This window comes from Chiloscyllium punctatum, unplaced genomic scaffold (genome assembly GCF_047496795.1).
Source record: "Chiloscyllium punctatum isolate Juve2018m unplaced genomic scaffold, sChiPun1.3 scaffold_330, whole genome shotgun sequence".
In the NCBI taxonomy this organism is placed as follows: domain Eukaryota; kingdom Metazoa; phylum Chordata; class Chondrichthyes; order Orectolobiformes; family Hemiscylliidae; genus Chiloscyllium; species Chiloscyllium punctatum.
Genome location: NW_027310064.1, coordinates 145,411 through 170,074, shown reverse-complemented (window position 1 = coordinate 170,074; position 24,664 = coordinate 145,411). Strand labels below are relative to the sequence as shown.

The window sequence follows — 24,664 nt, the reverse complement described above, 5'->3', positions numbered from 1 at the left end:
GGGGCAGGTACGGGGATGGTCAGTGCTGAGGGAGGGGCAGGTACGGGGATGGTCAGTGCTGGGGGAGGAGCAGGTACTGGGATGGTCAGTGCTGGGGGAGGAGCAGGTACTGGGATGGTCAGTGCTGAGGGAGGGGCAGGTACTGGGATGGTCAGTGCTGAGGGAAGGGCAGGTACGGGGATGGTCAGTGCTGGGGGAGGAGCAGGTACTGGGATGGTCAGTGCTGGGGGAGGGGCAGGTACTGGGATGGTCAGTGCTGAGGGAGGAGCAGGTACTGGGATCGGCAGTGCTGAGGGAGGGACAGGTACTGGGATGGTCAGTGCAGGGGGAGGGGCAGGTACTGGGATGGTCAGTGCAGGGGGAGGGGCAGGTACGGGGATGGTCAGTGCTGAGGGAGGGGCAGGTACTGGGATGGTCAGTGCTGAGGGAGGGGCAGGTACTGGGATGGTCAGTGCAGGGGGAGGGGCAGGTACTGGGATGGTCAGTGCAGGGGGAGGGGCAGGTACTGGGATGGTCAGTGCTGAGGGAGGAGCAGGTACGGGGATGGTCAGTGCTGAGGGAGGAGCAAGTACTGGGATGGTCAGTGCAGGGGGAGGGGCAGGTACTGGGATGGTCAGTGCTGAGGGAGCAGGTACGGGGAAGGTCAGTGCTGAGGGAGGGGCAGGTACTAGGATGGTCAGTGCTGAGTGAGGAGCAGGTACGGGGATGGTCAGTGCTGAGGGAGGGGCAGGTACGGGGATGGCGAGTGCTGAGGGAGCAGGTACTGGGACGGTCAGTGCTGGGGGAGGGGCAGGTACTGGGATGGTCAGTGCTGAGGGAGGGGCAGGTACGGGGATGGTCAGTGCTGGGGGAGGGGCAGGTACGGGGATGGTCAGTGCTGAGGGAGGAGCAGGTACTGGGATGGTCAGTGCTGAGGGAGGAGCAGGTACTGGGATGGTCAGTGCTGGGGGAGGAGCAGGTACTGGGATGGTCAGTGCTGAGGGAGGAGCAGGTACTGGGATGGTCAGTGCTGGGGGAGGGGCAGGTACTGGGATGGTCAGTGCTGAGGGAGGGGCAGGTACTGGGATGGTCAGTGCTGGGGGAGGAGCTGGTACGGGGATGGTCAGTGCAGGGGGAGGGGCAGGTACTGGGATGGTCAGTGCTGAGGGAGGAGCAGGTACTGGGATGGTCAGTTCTGAGGGAGCAGGTACTGGGATGGTCAGTGCTGAGGGAGGGGCAGGTACTGGGATGGTCAGTGCAGGGGGAGGGGCAGGTACGGGGATGGTCAGTGCTGAGGGAGGGGCAGGTACGGGGATGGTCAGTGGTGAGGGAGGAGCAGGTACGGGGATGGTCAGGGCTGAGGGAGGAGCAGGTACGGGGATGGTCAGTGCAGGGGGAGGGGCAGGTACTGGGATGGTCAGTGCAGGGGGAGGGGCAGGTACTGGGGTGGGCAGTGCTGAGGGAGGAGCAGGTACTGGGATGGTCAGTTCTGAGGGAGGAGCTGGTACTGGGATGGTCAGGGCTGAGGGAGGAGCAGGTACGGGGATGGTCAGTGCTGAGGGAGGGGCAGGTACTGGGATGGTCAGTGCTGAGGGAGGGGCAGGTACTGGGATGGTCAGTGCTGAGGGAGGAGCAGGTACTGGGATGGTCAGGGCTGAGGGAGGAGCAGGTACGGGGATGGTCAGTGCTGAGGGAGGGGCAGGTACTGGGATGGTCAGTGCTGAGGGAGGAGCAGGTACGGGGATGGTCAGTGCTGAGGGAGGGGCAGGTACTGGGATGGTCAGTGCTGAGGGAGGGGCAGGTACTGGGATGGTCAGTGCTGAGGAAGGGGCAGGTACTGGGATGGTCAGTGCTGAGGGAGGAGCAGGTACGGGGATGGTCAGTGCTGAGGGAGGGGCAGGTACGGGGATGGTCAGTGCTGAGGGAGGAGCAGGTACTGGGATGGTCAGTGCAGGGGGAGGAGCAGGTACTGGGATGGTCAGTGCTGAGGGAGGGGCAGGTACTGGGATGGTCAGTGCTGAGGGAGGGGCAGGTACTGGGATGGTCAGTGCTGGGGGAGGAGCTGGTACGGGGATGGTCAGTGCAGGGGGAGGGGCAGGTACTGGGATGGTCAGTGCTGAGGGAGGAGCAGGTACTGGGATGGTCAGTGCTGAGGGAGGGGCAGGTACTGGGATGGTCAGTGCTGGGGGAGGAGCTGGTACGGGGATGGTCAGTGCAGGGGGAGGGGCAGGTACTGGGATGGTCAGTGCTGAGGGAGGAGCAGGTACTGGGATGGTCAGTTCTGAGGGAGCAGGTACTGGGATGGTCAGTGCTGAGGGAGGGGCAGGTACTGGGATGGTCAGTGCAGGGGGAGGGGCAGGTACGGGGATGGTCAGTGCTGAGGGAGGGGCAGGTACGGGGATGGTCAGTGGTGAGGGAGGAGCAGGTACGGGGATGGTCAGGGCTGAGGGAGGAGCAGGTACGGGGATGGTCAGTGCAGGGGGAGGGGCAGGTACTGGGATGGTCAGTGCAGGGGGAGGGGCAGGTACTGGGGTGGGCAGTGCTGAGGGAGGAGCAGGTACTGGGATGGTCAGTTCTGAGGGAGGAGCTGGTACTGGGATGGTCAGGGCTGAGGGAGGAGCAGGTACGGGGATGGTCAGTGCTGAGGGAGGGGCAGGTACTGGGATGGTCAGTGCTGAGGGAGGGGCAGGTACTGGGATGGTCAGTGCTGAGGGAGGAGCAGGTACTGGGATGGTCAGGGCTGAGGGAGGAGCAGGTACGGGGATGGTCAGTGCTGAGGGAGGGGCAGGTACTGGGATGGTCAGTGCTGAGGGAGGAGCAGGTACGGGGATGGTCAGTGCTGAGGGAGGGGCAGGTACTGGGATGGTCAGTGCTGAGGGAGGGGCAGGTACTGGGATGGTCAGTGCTGAGGAAGGGGCAGGTACTGGGATGGTCAGTGCTGAGGGAGGAGCAGGTACGGGGATGGTCAGTGCTGAGGGAGGGGCAGGTACGGGGATGGTCAGTGCTGAGGGAGGAGCAGGTACTGGGATGGTCAGTGCAGGGGGAGGAGCAGGTACTGGGATGGTCAGTGCTGAGGGAGGGGCAGGTACTGGGATGGTCAGTGCTGGGGAAGGAGCAGGTACGGGGATGGTCAGTGCTGAGGGAGGGGCAGGTACTGGGATGGTCAGTGCAGGGGGAGGAGCAGGTACTGGGATGGTCAGTGCTGAGGGAGGAGCAGGTACGGGGATGGTCAGTGCTGGGGGAGGGGCAGGTACGGGGATGGTCAGGGCTGAGGGAGGGGCAGGTACTGGGATGGTCAGTGCTGAGGGAGGGGCATGTACTGGGATGGTCAGTGCTGGGGGAGGAGCAGGTACGGGGATGGTCAGTGCTGAGGGAGGGGCAGGTACGGGGATGGTCAGTCCTGAGGGAGGAGCAGGTACGGGGATGGTCAGTGCTGAGGGAGGGGCAGGTACGGGGATGGTCAGTGCTGAGGGAGCAGGTACTGGGATGGTCAGTGCTGAGGGAGGAGCAGGTACTGGGATGGTCAGTGCTGAGGGAGGGGCAGGTACTGGGATGGTCAGTGCTGGGGGAGGGGCAGGTACTGGGATGGTCAGTGCTGAGGGAGGGGCAGGTACTGGGATGGTCAGTGCTGGGGGAGGGGCAGGTACTGGGATGGTCAGTGCTGAGGGAGGAGCAGGTACTGGGATGGTCAGTGCTGAGGGAGGGGCAGGTACGTGAATGGTCAGTGCAGGGGGAGGGGCAGGTACTGGGATGGTCAGTGCAGGGGGAGGGGCAGGTACTGGGATGGTCAGTGCTGAGGGAGGGGCAGGTACTGGGATGGTCAGTGCTGAGGGAGCAGGAACGGGGATGGTCAGTGCTGAGGGAGCAGGTACTGGGATGGTCAGTGCTGAGGGAGCAGGTACTGGGATGGTCAGTGCTGAGGGAGGGGCAGGTACGGGGATGGTCAGTGCTGAGGGAGGAGCAGGTAATGGGATGGTCAGTGCTGAGGGAGGAGCAGGTACTGGGATGGTCAGTGCTGCGGGAGGGGCAGGTACTGGGATGGTCAGTGCTGAGGGAGGAGCAGGTACTGGGATGGTCAGTGCTGAGGGAGGGGCAGGTACTGGGATGGTCAGTGCTGAGGAAGGGGCAGGTACGGGGATGGTCAGTGCTGAGGGAGGAGCAGGTACTGGGATGGTCAGTGCTGAGGGAGGAGCAGGTACTGGGATGGTCAGTGCTGAGGGAGGAGCAGGTACTGGGATGGTCAGTGCTGAGGGAGGGGCAGGTACTGGGATGGTCAGTGCTGAGGAAGGGGCAGGTACGGGGATGGTCAGTGCTGAGGGAGGAGCAGGTACTGGGATGGTCAGTGCTGAGGGAGGAGCAGGTACTGGGATGGTCAGTGCTGAGGGAGCAGGTACTGGGATGGTCAGTGCTGGGGGAGGAGCAGGTACGGGGATGGTCAGTGCAGGGGGAGGGGCAGGTACTGGGATGGTCAGTGCTGAGGGAGGGGCAGGTACGGGGATGGTCAGTGCAGGGGGAGGGGCAGGTACTGGGATGGTCAGTGCAGGGGGAGGAGCAGGTACGGGGATGGTCAGGGCTGAGGGAGGAGCAGGTACTGGGATGGTCAGTGCTGAGGGAGGAGCAGGTAGTGGGATGGTCAGTGCTGAGGGAGCAGGTACTGGGATGGTCAGTGCTGGGGGAGGAGCAGGTACTGGGATGGTCAGTGCTGAGGGAGGGGCAGGTACTGGGATGGTCAGTGCTGAGGGAGCAGGTACTGGGATGGTCAGTGCTGGGGGAGGAGCAGGTACTGGGATGGTCAGTGCTGAGGGAGGGGCAGGTACTGGGACGGTCAGTGCTGAGGGAGGGGCAGGTTCGGGGATGGTCAGTGCTGGGGGAGGAGCAGGTACGGGGATGGTCAGTGCTGAGGGAGGGGCAGGTACGGGGACGGTCAGTGCTGAGGGAGGGGCAGGTACTGGGATGGTCAGTGCTGAGGGAGCAGGTACTGGGACGGTCAGTGCTGGGGGAGGAGCAGGTACTGGGATGGTCAGTGCTGAGGGAGGGGCAGGTACGGGGATGGTCAGTGCTGGGGGAGGGGCAGGTACTGGGATGGTCAGTGCTGGGGGAGGGGCAGGTACTGGGATGGTCAGTGCTGAGGGAGGGACAGGTACTGGGATGGTCAGTGCTGCGGGAGGGGCAGGTACTGGGATGGTCAGTGCTGAGGGAGGAGCAGGTACTGGGATGGTCAATGCTGAGGGAGGGGCAGGTACGGGGATGGTCAGTGCTGAGGGAGGGGCAGGTACGGGGATGGTCAGTGCTGAGGGAGGAGCAGGTACTGGGATGGTCAGTGCTGAGGGAGGGGCAGGTACGGGGATGGTCAGTGCTGAGGGAGGAGCAGGTACTGGGATGGTCAGTGCTGAGGGAGGGACAGGTACTGGGATGGTCAGTGCTGAGGGAGGGGAAGGTACGGGGATGGTCAGTGCTGAGGGAGGAGCAGGTACTGGGATGGTCAGTGCTGAGGGAGGGGCAGGTACTGGGATGGTCAGTGCTGAGGGAGGAGCAGGTACTGGGATGGTCAATGCTGAGGGAGGGGCAGGTACGGGGATGGTCAGTGCTGAGGGAGGGGCAGGTACTGGGATGGTCAGTGCTGAGGGAGGAGCAGGTACGGGGATGGTCAATGCTGAGGGAGGGGCAGGTACTGGGATGGTCAGTGCTGAGGGAGGAGCAGGTACTGGGATGGTCAGCGCTGAGGGAGGGGCAGGTACTGGGATGGTCAGTGCTGAGGGAGGGGCAGGTACGGGGATGGTCAGTGCAGGGGGAGGAGCAGGTACGGGGATGGTCAGTGCTGAGGGAGGAGCAGGTACGGGGATGGTCAGTGCAGGGGGAGGAGCAGGTACTGGGATGGTCAATGCTGAGGGAGCAGGTACTGGGATGGTCAGTGCTGAGGGAGGGGCAGGTACTGGGATGGTCAGTGCTGAGGGAGGGGCAGGTACTGGGATGGTCAGTGCTGAGGGAGCAGGTACTGGGATGGTCAGTGCTGGGGCAGGAGCAGGTACTGGGATGGTCAGTGCTGAGGGAGGAGCAGGTACGGGGATGGTCAGTGCTGGGGGAGGAGCAGGTACGGGGATGGTCAGTGATGAGGAAGGGGCAGGTACGGGGATGGTCAGTGCTGAGGGAGCAGTTACTGGGATGGTCAGTGCTGAGGGAGCAGGTACTGGGATGGTCAGGGCTGAGGGAGGGGCAGGTACGGGGATGGTCAGTGCTGGGGGAGGGGCAGGTACGGGGACGGTCAGTGATGAGGGAGGGGCAGGTACGGGGATGGTCAGGGCTGAGGGAGCAGGTACTGGGATGGTCAGTGCTGAGGGAGCAGGTACTGGGACGGTCAGTGCTGGGGGAGGAGCAGGTACGGGGATGGTCAGTGCTGAGGGAGCAGGTACTGGGATGGTCAGTGCTGAGGGAGCAGTTACTGGGACGGTCAGTGCTGAGGGAGGGGCAGGTACTGGGATGGTCAGTGCTGAGGGAGGAGCAGGTACTGGGATGGTCAGTGCTGAGGGAGCAGGTACTGGGATGGCCAGTGCTGAGGGAGGGGCAGGTACGGGGATGGTCAGGGCTGAGGGAGCAGGTACTGGGATGGTCAGTGCTGAGGAAGGAGCAGGTACTGGGATGGTCAGTGCTGAGGGAGGAGCAGGTACTGGGATGGTCAGTGCTGAGGGAGCAGGTGCTGGGACGGTCACACTGGAGACACAGGGAGACAGGGCTCACACTGGGGATCATGATCATGTGGAGATAGGGAGACATTCAGTCCGTTCGGATCACGTCAACTGACCTTTCCTTCCTGTCCTGGCTTCGTCTTTCTTCTGTTGGAGTTGGGTGTTGGACATGAGCTTCTCTGGAACCACAGGATCTTTCTGAGGAGGGGTTCAGGAAGAGAAGCATTGATTACTGCAACGGCTTGCAGCGGTGCGGAAGAACCATCTTCAAGTCTGCAGCCAACACAGCCGCGTACAGGATGGAACATTAACCAGAAAGCACCAGAGAAACTCAGCAGCTCGGGCAGCTTCGGCAGAGAGAGGTACAGGCCTCGCGTTTCTTCCCAACTGACCGCAGGCAGGAAGAAGGTGGTGTGAGAGCGGTGTGTGTGAGGACAGGGTCTGGGACCCGGTCAGAGCAGGAGGTGTTCTGTCTCAGACATTACTGAAACTTGGTCATCGGGTACTGAAGGCTGCAGGGTCCCCCCGAGCGGACAGTGTGATGCTCCTCTTCCAGCTTTGTTGGAGCACTGAAGCAAGCCATGGGGACCGGGGTTAGATTAGATTAGATTACTCACAGTGTGGAAACAGGCCCTTCGGCCCAACAAGTCCACACCGCCCCGCCAAAGCGCAACCCATCCATATCCCTACATCTACCCCTTACCTAACACTACGGGCAATTAAGCATGGCCAATCCACCCTAACCTGCACATCCCTGGACTGTGGGAGAAAACTGGAGCACCCGGAGGAAACCCACACAGACACAGGGAGAATGTGCAAACTCCACACACACAGTCACCCTGAGGCTGGGACTGAACCCGAGTCCCTCGCGCTGTGAGGCAGCGATGCTAACCACTGAGCCACCGTGCGGCACGAAGAGTGAAATAGTCTCCTTTAGAGAGAGGGGTCAGTGAAGAGGGCAAGATTGCAGATGGGCATTTGTCTTTTGGATGGGCGGAGGGAATTTGAGCTCAGGACCAGGCGACATGAAGGTCTTGGGTCGAAAGTCTGCTCTACCTTCCTCTGCTGCACTGACCTTCGTGATGGCCCCACGCACCCAGTTCCCAGCTCAACGGAAGGATTCAGGTTAATGTCACGAGGCAAGGCGATGGGAAAGGAGAGAGTTCTCATCACGGTCGGAGCACAGCGAGCAGAACGGCTCGGGCAATCGGTCAAAAGGAAACGCTATTTCAGGACATGGATGTGTGGAGTCCGGAGCCAGGGAACCTAAAAGTGGTGAGAGCAGATTCCTGGGAGAAGGGTGCCAAAAAGCTGGACGCTATTGTCTTGGGGATACTGCACAGAGTGATGTAACAGGGCAGGGAACGCCAGCAGCACGGTTCGGGAGTTGGGGAAGGCCGGGGTGGGGGGGCGGGGGGGGGAGGGGGGGGGGTGGGGGAGGGGGGGGACACCACTCACGTCACCTCGGCAGTCATGTCCACACCTTGTCCTTTTTCTTGGAGGATCCCTTGGCGCCTTTGCCCGTCTTGTCCAGCTTCTCGAGGGCAGTGTTGCTGCCGATCTGGCTCGTACTGCGGTCACTCTTGGAGTCTGGCCGGCGAAACAGATTTGGCTGCACACATGGAGAAACACAGCGGCTGTGAGAGAATGGACACACGGCATGGCACGGACATACAGGTAACAGGACACAGAGGGTGGGGAAGGACGGCAGATTACAATATGGTAATACACAGAGCGACTCTACATAACACACACAGGAACTGGTATTCTCTATAATACACACAGGGACTGGTATTCTCTACAATACACACAGGGACTGGTTTTCTCTACAATACACACAGGGACTGGTATTCTCTATAATACACACAGGGACTGGTATTCTCTACAATACACACAGGGACTGGTATTCTCTACAATACACACAGGGACTGGTATTCTCTATAATACACACAGGGACTGGTATTCTCTACAATACATACAGGGACTGCTATTTTCTACAATACACACAGGGACTGGTATTCTCTACAATACACACAGGGACTGGTATTCTCTATAATACACACAGGGACTGGTATTCTCTATAATACACACAGGGACTGGTGTTCTCTACAATACACACAGGGACTGGTATTCTCTCTAATACCCACAGGGACTGGTATTCTCTACAATACACACAGGGACTGCTATTCTCTATAATACACACAGGGACTGGTGTTCTCTACAATACACACAGGGACTGGTATTCTCTACAATACACACAGGGACTGGTATTCTCTACAATACACACAGGGACTGCTATTCTCTACAATACACACAGGGACTGGTATTCTCTATAATACATACAGGGACTGCTATTCTCTACAATATACACAGGGACTGGTATTCTCTACAATACACACAGGGACTGGTATTCTCTATAATACACACAGGGACTGGTATTCTCTATAATACACACAGGGACTGGTGTTCTCTATAATACACACAGGGACTGGTGTTCTCTATAATACACACAGGGACTGGTGTTCTCTATAATACACACAGGGACTGGTATTCTCTATAATACACACAGGGACTGCTATTCTCTATAATACACACAGGGACTGGTATTCTCTACAATACACACAGGGACTGGTGTTCTCTACAATACACACAGGGACTGGTGTTCTCTATAATACACACAGGGACTGGTGTTCTCTACAATACACACAGGGATTGGTATTCTCTATAACACACAGGGACTGCTATTCTCTACAATACACACAGGGACTGGTGTTCTCTATAACACACAGGGACTGCTATTCTCAATAATACACACAGGGACTGCTATTCTCTACAATACACACAGGGACTGCTATTCTCTACAATACACACAGGGACTGGTATTCTCTATAATACACACAGGGACTGGTGTTCTCTACAATACACACAGGGACTGGTGTTCTCTACAATACACATAGGGACTGCTATTCTCTACAATACACACAGGGACTGGTATTCTCTATAACACACAGGGACTGCTATTCTCTACAATACACACAGGGACTGCTATTCTCTATAATACTCACAGGGACTGCTATTCTCTCTAATACACACAGGGACTGGTATTCTCTACAATACACACAGGGACTGCTATTCTCTACAATACACACAGGGACTGCTATTCTCTATAATACACACAGGGACTGGGATTCTCTTTAATACACACAGGGACTGCGATTCTCTACAATACACACAGGGACTGGTATTCTCTCTAATACCCACAGGGACTGGTATTCTCTACAATACACACAGGGACTGCTATTCTCGACAATACACACAGGGACTGGTATTCTCCATAATACTCACAGGGACTGGTATTCTCTACAATACACACAGGGACTGGTATTCTCTACAATACACACAGGGCCTGGTATTCTCTACAATACACACAGTGACTGCTATTCTTTATAATACACACAGGGACTGGTATTCTCTACAATACACACAGGGACTGGTGTTCTCTATAATACACACAGGGACTGCTATTCTCAATAATACACACAGGGACTGCTATTCTCTGCAATACACACAGGGACTGGTATTCTCTACAATACACACAGGGACTGGAATTCTCTGCAATACACACAAGGACTGGTGTTCTCTGCAATACACACAGGGACTGGTGTTCTCCACAATACACACAGGGCCTGGTGTTCTCCACAATACACACAGGGACTGGTGTTCTCTATAATACACACAGGGACTGGTGTTCTCTATAATACACACAGGGACTGGTATTCTCTACAATACACACAGGGACTGGTGTTCTCTATAATACACACAGGGACTGCTATTCTCAATAATACACACAGGGACTGCTATTCTCTACAATACACACAGGGACTGGTATTCTCTACAATACACACAGGGACTGGTGTTCTCTATAATACACACAGGGACTGGTGTTTTCTATAATACACACAGGGACTGGTGTTCTCTATAATACACACAGGGACTGGTGTTCTCTGCAATACACACAGGGACTGGTGTTCTCTGCAATATACACAGGGACTGGTGTTCTCTATATTACACACAGGGACTGGTGTTCTCTATAATACACACAGGGACTGGTATTCTCTACAATACACACAGGGACTGGTGTTCTCTATAATAGACACAGGGACTGGTGTTCTCTGCAATACACACAGGGACTGGTGTTCTCTACAATACACACAGGGACTGGTATTCTCTATAACACACAGGGACTGCTATTCTCTACAATACACACAGGGACTGCTATTCTCTCTAATACACACAGGGACTGCTATTCTCTACAATACACACAGGGACTGCTATTCTCTATAATACACACAGGGACTGGTATTCTCTCTAATACCCACAGGGACTGCTATTCTCTACAATACACACAGGGACTGGTGTTCTCTATAACACACAGGGACTGCTATTCTCTACAATACACACAGGGACTGCTATTCTCTATAATACACACAGGGACTGGTATTCTCTCTAATACCCACAGGGACTGCTATTCTCTACAATACACACAGGGACTGGTGTTCTCTATAACACACAGGGACTGCTATTCTCAATAATACACACAGGGACTGCTATTCTCCACAATACACACAGGGAATACTATTCTCTACAATACACACAGGGACTGCTATTCTCTATAATACACACAGGGACTGGTGTTCTCTACAATACACACAGGGACTGGTATTCTCTACAATACACACAGGGACTGGTATTCTCTACAATACACACAGGGACTGGTATTCTCTATAATACACACAGGGACTGGTATTCTCTACAATACACACAGGGACTGCTATTCTCTCTAATACACACAGGGACTGGTATTCTCTAAAATACACACAGGGACTGCTATTCTCTACAATACACACAGGGACTGCTATTCTCTATAATACACACAGGGACTGGTATTCTCTCTAATACCCACAGGGACTGCTATTCTCTACAATACACACAGGGACTGGTGTTCTCTATAACACACAGGGACTGCTATTCTCAATAATACACACAGGGACTGCTATTCTCCACAATACACACAGGGACTGCTATTCTCTACAATACACACAGGGACTGGTATTCTCTATAATACACACAGGGACTGGTGTTCTCTACAATACACACAGGGACTGGTGTTCTCTACAATACACATAGGGACTGCTATTCTCTACAATACACACAGGGTCTGGTATTCTCTATAACACACAGGGACTGCTATTCTCTACAATATACACAGGGACTGGTATTCTCTAGAATACACACTGGGGCTGCTATTCTCTAGAATACACACAGGGGCTGCGATTCTCGACAATACACACAGGGACTGGTATTCTCTCTAATACCCACAGGGACTGCGATTCTCTACAATACACACAGGGACTGCTATTCTCTACAATACACACAGGGACTGGTATTCTCCATAATACTCACAGGGACTGGTATTCTCTACAATATACACAGGGACTGGTATTCTCTACAATACACACAGGGACTGGTATTCTCTATAATACACACAGGGACTGGTATTCTCTATAATACACACAGGGACTGCTATTCTCTACAATACACACAGGGACTGGTGTTCTCTACAATACACACAGGGACTGCTATTCTCGACAATACACACAGGGACTGGTATTCTCCATAATACTCACAGGGACTGGTATTATCTACAATGCACACAGGGCCTGGTATTCTCTACAATACACACAGTGACTGCTATTCTTTATAATACACACAGGGACTGGTATTCTCTGCAATACACACAGGGACTGGTGTTCTCTATAATACACACAGGGACTGCTATTCTCAATAATACCCACAGGGACTGGTATTCTCTACAATACACAAAGGGACTGGTATTCTCTACAATACACACAGGAACTGGTGTTCTCTATAATACACACAGGGACTGGTGTTCTCTATAATACACACAGGGACTGGTGTTCTCTATAATACACACAGGGACTGGTGTTCTCTGCAATACACACAAGGACTGGTGTTCTCTATAATACACACAGGGACTGGTGTTCTCCACAATACACACAGGGACTGGTGTTCTCCACAATACACACAGAGACTGGTGTTCTCTATAATACACACAGGGACTGGTGTTCTCTATAATACACACAGGGACTGGTATTCTCTACAATACACACAGGGACTGGTGTTCTCTATAATACACACAGGGACTGCTATTCTCAATAATACACACAGGGACTGCTATTCTCTACAATACACACAGGGACTGCTATTCTCTACAATACACACAGGGACTGCTATTCTCTACAATACACACAGGGACTGCTATTCTCTATAATACACACAGGGACTGGGATTCTCTTTAATACACACAGGGACTGCGATTCTCTACAATACACACAGGGACTGGTATTCTCTCTAATACCCACAGGGACTGGTATTCTCTACAATACACACAGGGACTGCTATTCTCGACAATACACACAGGGACTGGTATTCTCCATAATACTCACAGGGACTGGTGTTCTCTACAATACACACAGGGACTGGTGTTCTCTGCAATATACACAGGGACTGGTGTTCTCTATAATACACACAGGGCCTGGTATTCTCTACAATACACACAGTGACTGCTATTCTTTATAATACACACAGGGACTGGTATTCTCTACAATACACACAGGGACTGGTGTTCTCTATAATACACACAGGGACTGCTATTCTCAATAATACACACAGGGACTGCTATTCTCTACAATACACACAGGGACTGGTATTCTCTACAATACACACAGGGACTGGTATTCTCTACAATACACACAGGGACTGGTGTTCTCTATAATACACACAGGGACTGGTGTTCTCTATAATACACACAGGGACTGGAATTCTCTGCAATACACACAAGGACTGGTGTTCTCTGCAATACACACAGGGACTGGTGTTCTCCACAATACACACAGGGACTGGTGTTCTCCACAATACACACAGGGACTGGTGTTCTCTATAATACACACAGGGACTGGTGTTCTCTATAATACACACAGGGACTGGTGTTCTCTATAATACACACAGGGACTGCTATTCTCAATAATACACACAGGGACTGCTATTCTCTACAATACACACAGGGACTGGTATTCTCTACAATACACACAGGGACTGGTGTTCTCTATAATACACACAGGGACTGGTGTTCTCTATAATACACACAGGGACTGGTGTTCTCTGCAATACACACAGGGACTGGTGTTCTCTGCAATATACACAGGGACTGGTGTTCTCTATAATACACACAGGGACTGGTGTTCTCTATAATACACACAGGGACTGGTATTCTCTACAATACACACAGGGACTGGTGTTCTCTATAATAGACACAGGGACTGGTGTTCTCTGCAATACACACAGGGGCTGGTGTTCTCTACAATACACACAGGGACTGGTATTCTCTATAACACACAGGGACTGCTATTCTCTACAATACACACAGGGACTGCTATTCTCTCTAATACACACAGGGACTGGTATTCTCTAAAATACACACAGGGACTGCTATTCTCTACAATACACACAGGGACTGTTATTCTCTATAATACACACAGGGACTGGTATTCTCTCTAATACCCACAGGGACTGCTATTCTCTACAATACACACAGGGACTGGTGTTCTCTATAACACACAGGGACTGCTATTCTCAATAATACACACAGGGACTGCTATTCTCCACAATACACACAGGGACTGCTATTCTCTACAATACACACAGGGACTGGTATTCTCTATAATACACACAGGGACTGGTGTTCTCTACAATACACACAGGGACTGGTGTTCTCTACAATACACATAGGGACTGCTATTCTCTACAATACACACAGGGACTGGTATTCTCTATAACACACAGGGACTGCTATTCTCTACAATATACACAGGGACTGGTATTCTCTAGAATACACACTGGGGCTGCTATTCGCTAGAATACACACAGGGGCTGCGATTCTCGACAATACACACAGGGACTGGTATTCTCTCTAATACCCACAGGGACTGCGATTCTCTACAATACACACAGGGACTGCTATTCTCTACAATACACACAGGGACTGGTATTCTCCATAATACTCACAGGGACTGGTATTCTCTACAATATACACAGGGACTGGTATTCTCTACAATACACACAGGGACTGGTATTCTCTATAATACACACAGGGACTGGTATTCTCTATAATACACACAGGGACTGGTGTTCTCTATAATACACACAGGGACTGGTGTTCTCTATAATACACACAGGGACTGGTATTCTCTATAATACACACAGGGACTGCTATTCTCTACAATACACACAGGGACTGGTGTTCTCTACAATACACACAGGGACTGCTATTCTCGACAATACACACAGGGACTGGTATTCTCCATAATACTCACAGGGACTGGTATTATCTACAATGCACACAGGGCCTGGTATTCTCTACAATACACACAGTGACTGCTATTCTTTATAATACACACAGGGACTGGTATTCTCTACAATACACACAGGGACTGGTGTTCTCTATAATACACACAGGGACTGCTATTCTCAATAATACCCACAGGGACTGCTATTCTCTACAATACACAAAGGGACTGGTATTCTCTACAATACACACAGGAACTGGTGTTCTCTATAATACACACAGGGACTGGTGTTCTCTATAATACACACAGGGACTGGTGTTCTCTATAATACACACAGGGACTGGTGTTCTCTGCAATACACACAAGGACTGGTGTTCTCTGCAATACACACAGGGACTGGTGTTCTCCACAATACACACAGGGACTGGTGTTCTCCACAATACACACAGAGACTGGTGTTCTCTATAATACACACAGGGACTGGTGTTCTCTATAATACACACAGGGACTGGTATTCTCTACAATACACACAGGGACTGGTGTTCTCTATAATACACACAGGGACTGCTATTCTCAATAATACACACAGGGACTGCTATTCTCTACAATACACACAGGGACTGCTATTCTCTACAATACACACAGGGACTGGTGTTCTCTATAATACACACAGGGACTGGTGTTCTCTACAATACACACAGGGACTGGTATTCTCTATAATACACAGGGACTGCTATTCTCTACAATACACACAGGGACTGCTATTCTCTCTAATACACACAGGGACTGGTATTCTCTAAAATACACACAGGGACTGCTATTCTCTACAATACACAGAGGGACTGCTATTCTCTATAATACACACAGGGACTGGTATTCTCTCTAATACCCACAGGGACTGCGATTCTCTACAATACACACAGGGACTGCTATTCTCTACAATACACACAGGGACTGGTATTCTCTACAATACACACAGGGACTGCTATTCTCTACAATACACACAGGGACTGCTATTCTCTACAATACACACAGGGACTGCTATTCTCTACAATACACACAGGGACTGCTATTCTCTATAATACACACAGGGACTGGAATTCTCTACAATACACACAGTGACTGCTATTCTCTACAATACACACAGGGACTGATATTCTCTACAATACACACAGTGACTGCTATTCTCTAAAATACACACAGGGACTGGTATTCTCTACAATACGCACAGGGTCTGGTATTCTCTATAACACACAGGGACTGCTATTCTCTACAATATACACAGGGACTGGTATTCTCTAGAATACACACTGGGGCTGCTATTCTCTAGAATACACACAGGGGCTGCGATTCTCGACAATACACACAGGGACTGGTATTCTCTCTAATACCCACAGGGACTGCGATTCTCTACAATACACACAGGGAATACTATTCTCTACAACACACACAGGGACTGCTATTCTCTATAATACACACAGGGACTGGTGTTCTCTACAATACACACAGGGACTGGTATTCTCTACAATACACACAGGGACTGGTATTCTCTACAATACACACAGGGACTGGTATTCTCTATAATACACACAGGGACTGGTATTCTCTATAATACATACAGGGACTGCTATTCTCTACAATATACACAGGGACTGGTATTCTCTACAATACACACAGGGACTGGTATTCTCTATAATATACACAGGGACTGGTATTCTCTACAATACACACAGGGACTGGTGTTCTCTATAATACACACAGGGACTGGTGTTCTCTATAATACACACAGGGACTGGTGTTCTCTATAATACACACAGGGACTGGTATTCTCTATAATACACACAGGGACTGCTATTCTCTATAATACACACAGGGACTGCTATTCTCTACAATACACACAGGGACTGGTGTTCTCTACAATACACACAGGGACTGGTGTTCTCTATAATACACACAGGGACTGGTGTTCTCTACAATACACACAGGGACTGGTATTCTCTACAATACACACAGGGATTGGTATTCTCTATAACACACAGGGACTGCTATTCTCTACAATACACACAGGGACTGGTGTTCTCTATAACACACAGGGACTGCTATTCTCAATAATACACACAGGGACTGCTATTCTCCACAATACACACAGGGACTGCTATTCTCTACAATACACACAGGGACTGGTATTCTCTATAATACACACAGGGACTGGTGTTCTCTACAATACACACAGGGACTGGTGTTCTCTACAATACACACAGGGACTGGTGTTCTCTACAATACACATAGGGACTGCTATTCTCTACAATACACACAGGGACTGGTATTCTCTATAACACACAGGGACTGCTATTCTCTACAATATACACAGGGACTGGTATTCTCGAGAATACACACTGGGGCTGATATTCGCTAGAATACACACAGGGGCTGCGATTCTCGACAATATACACAGGGACTGGTATTCTCTCTAATACCCACAGGGACTGCGATTCTCTACAATACACACAGGGACTGCTATTCTCTACAATACACACAGGGACTGGTATTCTCCATAATACTCACAGGGACTGGTATTCTCGACAATATACACAGGGACTGGTATTCTCTACAATACACACAGGGACTGGTATTCTCTATAATACACACAGGGACTGGTATTCTCTATAATACACACAGGGACTGGTGTTCTCTATAATACACACAGGGACTGGTGTTCTCTATAATACACACAGGGACTGGTATTCTCTATAATACACACAGGGACTGCTATTCTCTACAATACACACAGGGACTGGTGTTCTCTACAATACACACAGGGACTGCTATTCTCGACAATAAACACAGGGACTGGTATTCTCCATAATACTCACAGGGACTGGTATTATCTACAATGCACACAGGGCCTGGTATTCTCTACAATACACACAGTGACTGCTATTCTTTATAATACACACAGGGACTGGTATTCTCTACAATACACACAGGGACTGGTGTTCTCTATAATACACACAGGGACTGCTATTCTCAATAATACCCACAGGGACTGCTATTCTCTACAATACACAAAGGGACTGGTATTCTCTACAATACACACAGGAACTGGGGTTCTCTATAATACACACAGGGACTGGTGTTCTCTGCAATACACACAAGGACTGGTGTTCTCTGCAATACACACAGGGACTGGTGTTCTCCACAATACACACAGGGACTGGTGTTCTCCACAATACACACAGAGACTGGTGTTCTCTATAATACACACAGGGACTGGTGTTCTCTATAATACACACAGGGACTGGTATTCTCTACAATACACACAGGGACTGGTGTTCTCTATAATACACACAGGGACTGCTATTCTCAATAATACACACAGGGACTGCTATTCTCTACAATACACACAGGGACTGCTATTCTCTACAATACACACAGGGACTGGTGTTCTCTATAATACACACAGGGACTGGTGTTCTCTACAATACACACAGGGACTGGTATTCTCTATAATACACAGGGACTGCTATTCTCTACAATACACACAGGGACTGCTATTCTCTCTAATACACACAGGGACTGGTATTCTCTAAAATACACACAGGGACTGCTATTCTCTACAATACACAGAGGGACTGCTATTCTCTATAATACACACAGGGACTGGTATTCTCTCTAATACCCACAGGGACTGCGATTCTCTACAATACACACAGGGACTGCTATTCTCTACAATACACACAGGGACTGGTATTCTCTACAATACACACAGGGACTGCTATTCTCTACAATACACACAGGGACTGCTATTCTCTACAATACACACAGGGACTGCTATTCTCTACAATACACACAGGGACTGCTATTCTCTATAATACACACAGGGACTGGAATTCTCTACAATACACACAGTGACTGCTATTCTCTACAATACACACAGGGACTGATATTCTCTACAATACACACAGTGACTGCTATTCTCTAAAATACACACAGGGACTGGTATTCTCTACAATACGCACAGGGACTGGTATTCTCTATAATACACACAGGGAATACTATTCTCTACAATACACACAGGGACTGCTATTCTCTATAATACACACAGGGACTGGTGTTCTCTACAATACACACAGGGACTGGTATTCTCTACAATACACACAGGGACTGGTATTCTCTACAATACACACAGGGACTGGTATTCTCTATAATACACACAGGGACTGGTATTCTCTACAATACACACAGGGACTGCTATTCTCTCTAATACACACAGGGACTGGTATTCTCTAAAATACACACAGGGACTGCTATTCTCTACAATACACACAGGGACTGCTATTCTCTATAATACACACAGGGACTGGTATTCTCTCTAATACCCACAGGGACTGCTATTCTCTACAATACACACAGGGACTGGTGTTCTCTATAACACACAGGGACTGCTATTCTCAATAATACACACAGGGACTGCTATTCTCCACAATACACACAGGGACTGCTATTCTCTACAATACACACAGGGACTGGTATTCTCTATAATACACACAGGGACTGGTGTTCTCTACAATACACACAGGGACTGGTGTTCTCTACAATACACATAGGGACTGCTATTCTCTACAATACACACAGGGTCTGGTATTCTCTATAACACACAGGGACTGCTATTCTCTACAATATACACAGGGACTGGTATTCTCTAGAATACACACTGGGGCTGCTATTCTCTAGAATACACACAGGGGCTGCGATTCTCGACAATACACACAGGGACTGGTATTCTCTCTAATACCCACAGGGACTGCGATTCTCTACAATACACACAGGGACTGCTATTCTCTACAATACACACAGGGACTGGTATTCTCCATAATACTCACAGGGACTGGTATTCTCTACAATATACACAGGGACTGGTATTCTCTACAATACACACAGGGACTGGTATTCTCTATAATACACACAGGGACTGGTATTCTCTATAATACACACAGGGACTGCTATTCTCTACAATACACACAGGGACTGGTGTTCTCTACAATACACAAAGGGACTGCTATTCTCGACAATACACACAGGGACTGGTATTCTCCATAATACTCACAGGGACTGGTATTATCTACAATGCACACAGGGCCTGGTATTCTCTACAATACACACAGTGACTGCTATTCTTTATAATACACACAGGGACTGGTATTCTCTACAATACACACAGGGACTGGTGTTCTCTATAATACACACAGGGACTGCTATTCTCAATAATACCCACAGGGACTGGTATTCTCTACAATACACAAAGGGACTGGTATTCTCTACAATACACACAGGAACTGGTGTTCTCTATAATACACACAGGGACTGGTGTTCTCTATAATACACACAGGGACTGGTGTTCTCTATAATACACACAGGGACTGGTGTTCTCTGCAATACACACAAGGACTGGTGTTCTCTATAATACACACAGGGACTGGTGTTCTCCACAATACACACAGGGACTGGTGTTCTCCACAATACACACAGAGACTGGTGTTCTCTATAATACACACAGGGACTGGTGTTCTCTATAATACACACAGGGACTGGTATTCTCTACAATACACACAGGGACTGGTGTTCTCTATAATACACACAGGGACTGCTATTCTCAATAATACACACAGGGACTGCTATTCTCTACAATACACACAGGGACTGGTATTCTCTACAATACACACAGGGACTGGTGTTCTCTATAATACACACAGGGACTGCTATTCTCTCTAATACACACAGGGACTGGTATTCTCTACAATACACACAGGGACTGCTATTCTCTATAATACACACAGGGACTGCTATTCTCTAAAATACACACAGGTACTGGTGTTCTCTATAATACACACAGGGACTGATGTTCTCTACAATACACACAGGGACTGGTGTTCTCTACAATACACATAGGGACTGCTATTCTCTACAATACACACAGGGACTGGTATTCTCTATAACACACAGGGACTGGTATTCTCTACAATACACACAGGGACTGCTATTCTCTATAATACACACAGGGACTGCTATTCTCTCTAATACACACAGGGACTGGTATTCTCTACAATACACACAGGGACTGCTATTCTCTACAATACACACAGGGACTGCTATTCTCTATAATACACACAGGGACTGGGATTCTCTTTAATACACACAGGGACTGCGATTCTCTACAATACACACAGGGACTGGTATTCTCTCTAATACCCACAGGGACTGGTATTCTCTACAATACACACAGGGACTGCTATTCTCGACAATACACACAGGGACTGGTATTCTCCATAATACTCACAGGGACTGGTGTTCTCTACAATACACACAGGGACTGGTGTTCTCTGCAATATACACAGGGACTGGTGTTCTCTATAATACACACAGGGCCTGGTATTCTCTACAATACACACAGTGACTGCTATTCTTTATAATACACACAGGGACTGGTATTCTCTACAATACACACAGGGACTGGTGTTCTCTATAATACACACAGGGACTGCTATTCTCAATAATACACACAGGGACTGCTATTCTCTACAATACACACAGGGACTGGTATTCTCTACAATACACACAGGGACTGGTATTCTCTACAATACACACAGGGACTGGTATTCTCTCTAATACCCACAGGGACTGGTATTCTCTACAATACACACAGGGACTGCTATTCTCGACAATACACACAGGGACTGGTATTCTCCATAATACTCACAGGGACTGGTGTTCTCTACAATACACACAGGGACTGGTGTTCTCTGCAATATACACAGGGACTGGTGTTCTCTATAATACACACAAGGACTGGTGTTCTCTGCAATACACACAGGGACTGGTGTTCTCCACAATACACACAGGGACTGGTGTTCTCCACAATACACACAGGGACTGGTGTTCTCTATAATACACACAGGGACTGGTGTTCTCTATAATACACACAGGGACTGGTGTTCTCTATAATACACACAGGGACTGCTATTCTCAATAATACACACAGGGACTGCTATTCTCTACAATACACACAGGGACTGGTATTCTCTACAATACACACAGGGACTGGTGTTCTCTATAATACACACAGGGACTGGTGTTCTCTATAATACACACAGGGACTGGTGTTCTCTGCAATACACACAGGGACTGGTGTTCTCTGCAATATACACAGGGACTGGTGTTCTCTATAATACACACAGGGACTGGTGTTCTCTATAATACACACAGGGACTGGTATTCTCTACAATACACACAGGGACTGGTGTTCTCTATAATAGACACAGGGACTGGTGTTCTCTGCAATACACACAGGGGCTGGTGTTCTCTACAATACACACAGGGACTGGTATTCTCTATAACACACAGGGACTGCTATTCTCTACAATACACACAGGGACTGCTATTCTCTCTAATACACACAGGGACTGGTATTCTCTCTAATACCCACAGGGACTGCTATTCTCTACAATACACACAGGGACTGGTGTTCTCTATAACACACAGGGACTGCTATTCTCAATAATACACACAGGGACTGCTATTCTCCACAATACACACAGGGACTGCTATTCTCTACAATACACACAGGGACTGGTATTCTCTATAATACACACAGGGACTGGTGTTCTCTACAATACACACAGGGACTGGTGTTCTCTACAATACACATAGGGACTGCTATTCTCTACAATACACACAGGGACTGGTATTCTCTATAACACACAGGGACTGCTATTCTCTACAATATACACAGGGACTGGTATTCTCTAGAATACACACTGGGGCTGCTATTCGCTAGAATACACACAGGGGCTGCGATTCTCGACAATACACACAGGGACTGGTATTCTCTCTAATACCCACAGGGACTGCGATTCTCTACAATACACACAGGGACTGCTATTCTCTACAATACACACAGGGACTGGTATTCTCCATAATACTCACAGGGACTGGTATTCTCTACAATATACACAGGGACTGGTATTCTCTACAATACACACAGGGACTGGTATTCTCTATAATACACACAGGGACTGGTATTCTCTATAATACACACAGGGACTGGTGTTCTCTATAATACACACAGGGACTGGTGTTCTCTATAATACACACAGGGACTGGTATTCTCTATAATACACACAGGGACTGCTATTCTCTACAATACACACAGGGACTGGTGTTCTCTACAATACACACAGGGACTGCTATTCTCGACAATACACACAGGGACTGGTATTCTCCATAATACTCACAGGGACTGGTATTATCTACAATGCACACAGGGCCTGGTATTCTCTACAATACACACAGTGACTGCTATTCTTTATAATACACACAGGGACTGGTATTCTCTACAATACACACAGGGACTGGTGTTCTCTATAATACACACAGGGACTGCTATTCTCAATAATACCCACAGGGACTGGTATTCTCTACAATACACAAAGGGACTGGTATTCTCTACAATACACACAGGAACTGGTGTTCTCTATAATACACACAGGGACTGGTGTTCTCTATAATACACACAGGGACTGGTGTTCTCTATAATACACACAGGGACTGGTGTTCTCTGCAATACACACAAGGACTGGTGTTCTCTGCAATACACACAGGGACTGGTGTTCTCCACAATACACACAGGGACTGGTGTTCTCCACAATACACACAGAGACTGGTGTTCTCTATAATACACACAGGGACTGGTGTTCTCTATAATACACACAGGGACTGGTATTCTCTACAATACACACAGGGACTGGTGTTCTCTATAATACACACAGGGACTGCTATTCTCAATAATACACACAGGGACTGCTATTCTCTACAATACACACAGGGACTGCTATTCTCTACAATACACACAGGGACTGCTATTCTCTACAATACACACAGGGACTGGTGTTCTCTATAATACACACAGGGACTGGTGTTCTCTACAATACACACAGGGACTGGTATTCTCTATAATACACAGGGACTGCTATTCTCTACAATACACACAGGGACTGCTATTCTCTCTAATACACACAGGGACTGGTATTCTCTCTAATACCCACAGGGACTGCGATTCTCTACAATACACACAGGGACTGCTATTCTCTACAATACACACAGGGACTGGTATTCTCTACAATACACACAGGGACTGCTATTCTCTACAATACACACAGGGACTGCTATTCTCTACAATACACACAGGGACTGCTATTCTCTACAATACACACAGGGACTGTTATTCTCTATAATACACACAGGGACTGGAATTCTCTACAATACACACAGTGACTGCTATTCTCTACAATACACACAGGGACTGATATTCTCTACAATACACACAGTGACTGCTATTCTCTAAAATACACACAGGGACTGGTATTCTCTACAATACGCACAGGGACTGGTATTCTCTATAATACACACAGGGAATACTATTCTCTACAACACACACAGGGACTGCTATTCTCTATAATACACACAGGGACTGGTGTTCTCTACAATACACACAGGGACTGGTATTCTCTACAATACACA

The 24,664-nt window shown here is 49.6% G+C and overlaps 1 protein-coding gene across 1 annotated transcript in view; it reads right to left on the bottom strand.

Moving 5' to 3' along the window:
• The window catches only part of LOC140472446 (leucine-rich repeat-containing protein 71-like), a gene marked incomplete at its 3' end in the record, with an annotated part of 252,430 nt that overhangs the window by 89,474 nt on the left and 138,292 nt on the right, over positions 1 to 24,664 (bottom strand). Inside the window, exons 5-6 of the mRNA XM_072567491.1 lie at positions 8,146 to 8,274; positions 6,779 to 6,860 (exon numbers count right to left, since the gene is read on the bottom strand). Coding sequence (XP_072423592.1) covers positions 6,779 to 6,860; positions 8,146 to 8,274 — 211 coding nt within the window. The remainder of the gene's footprint in view (positions 1 to 6,778; positions 6,861 to 8,145; positions 8,275 to 24,664) is intronic.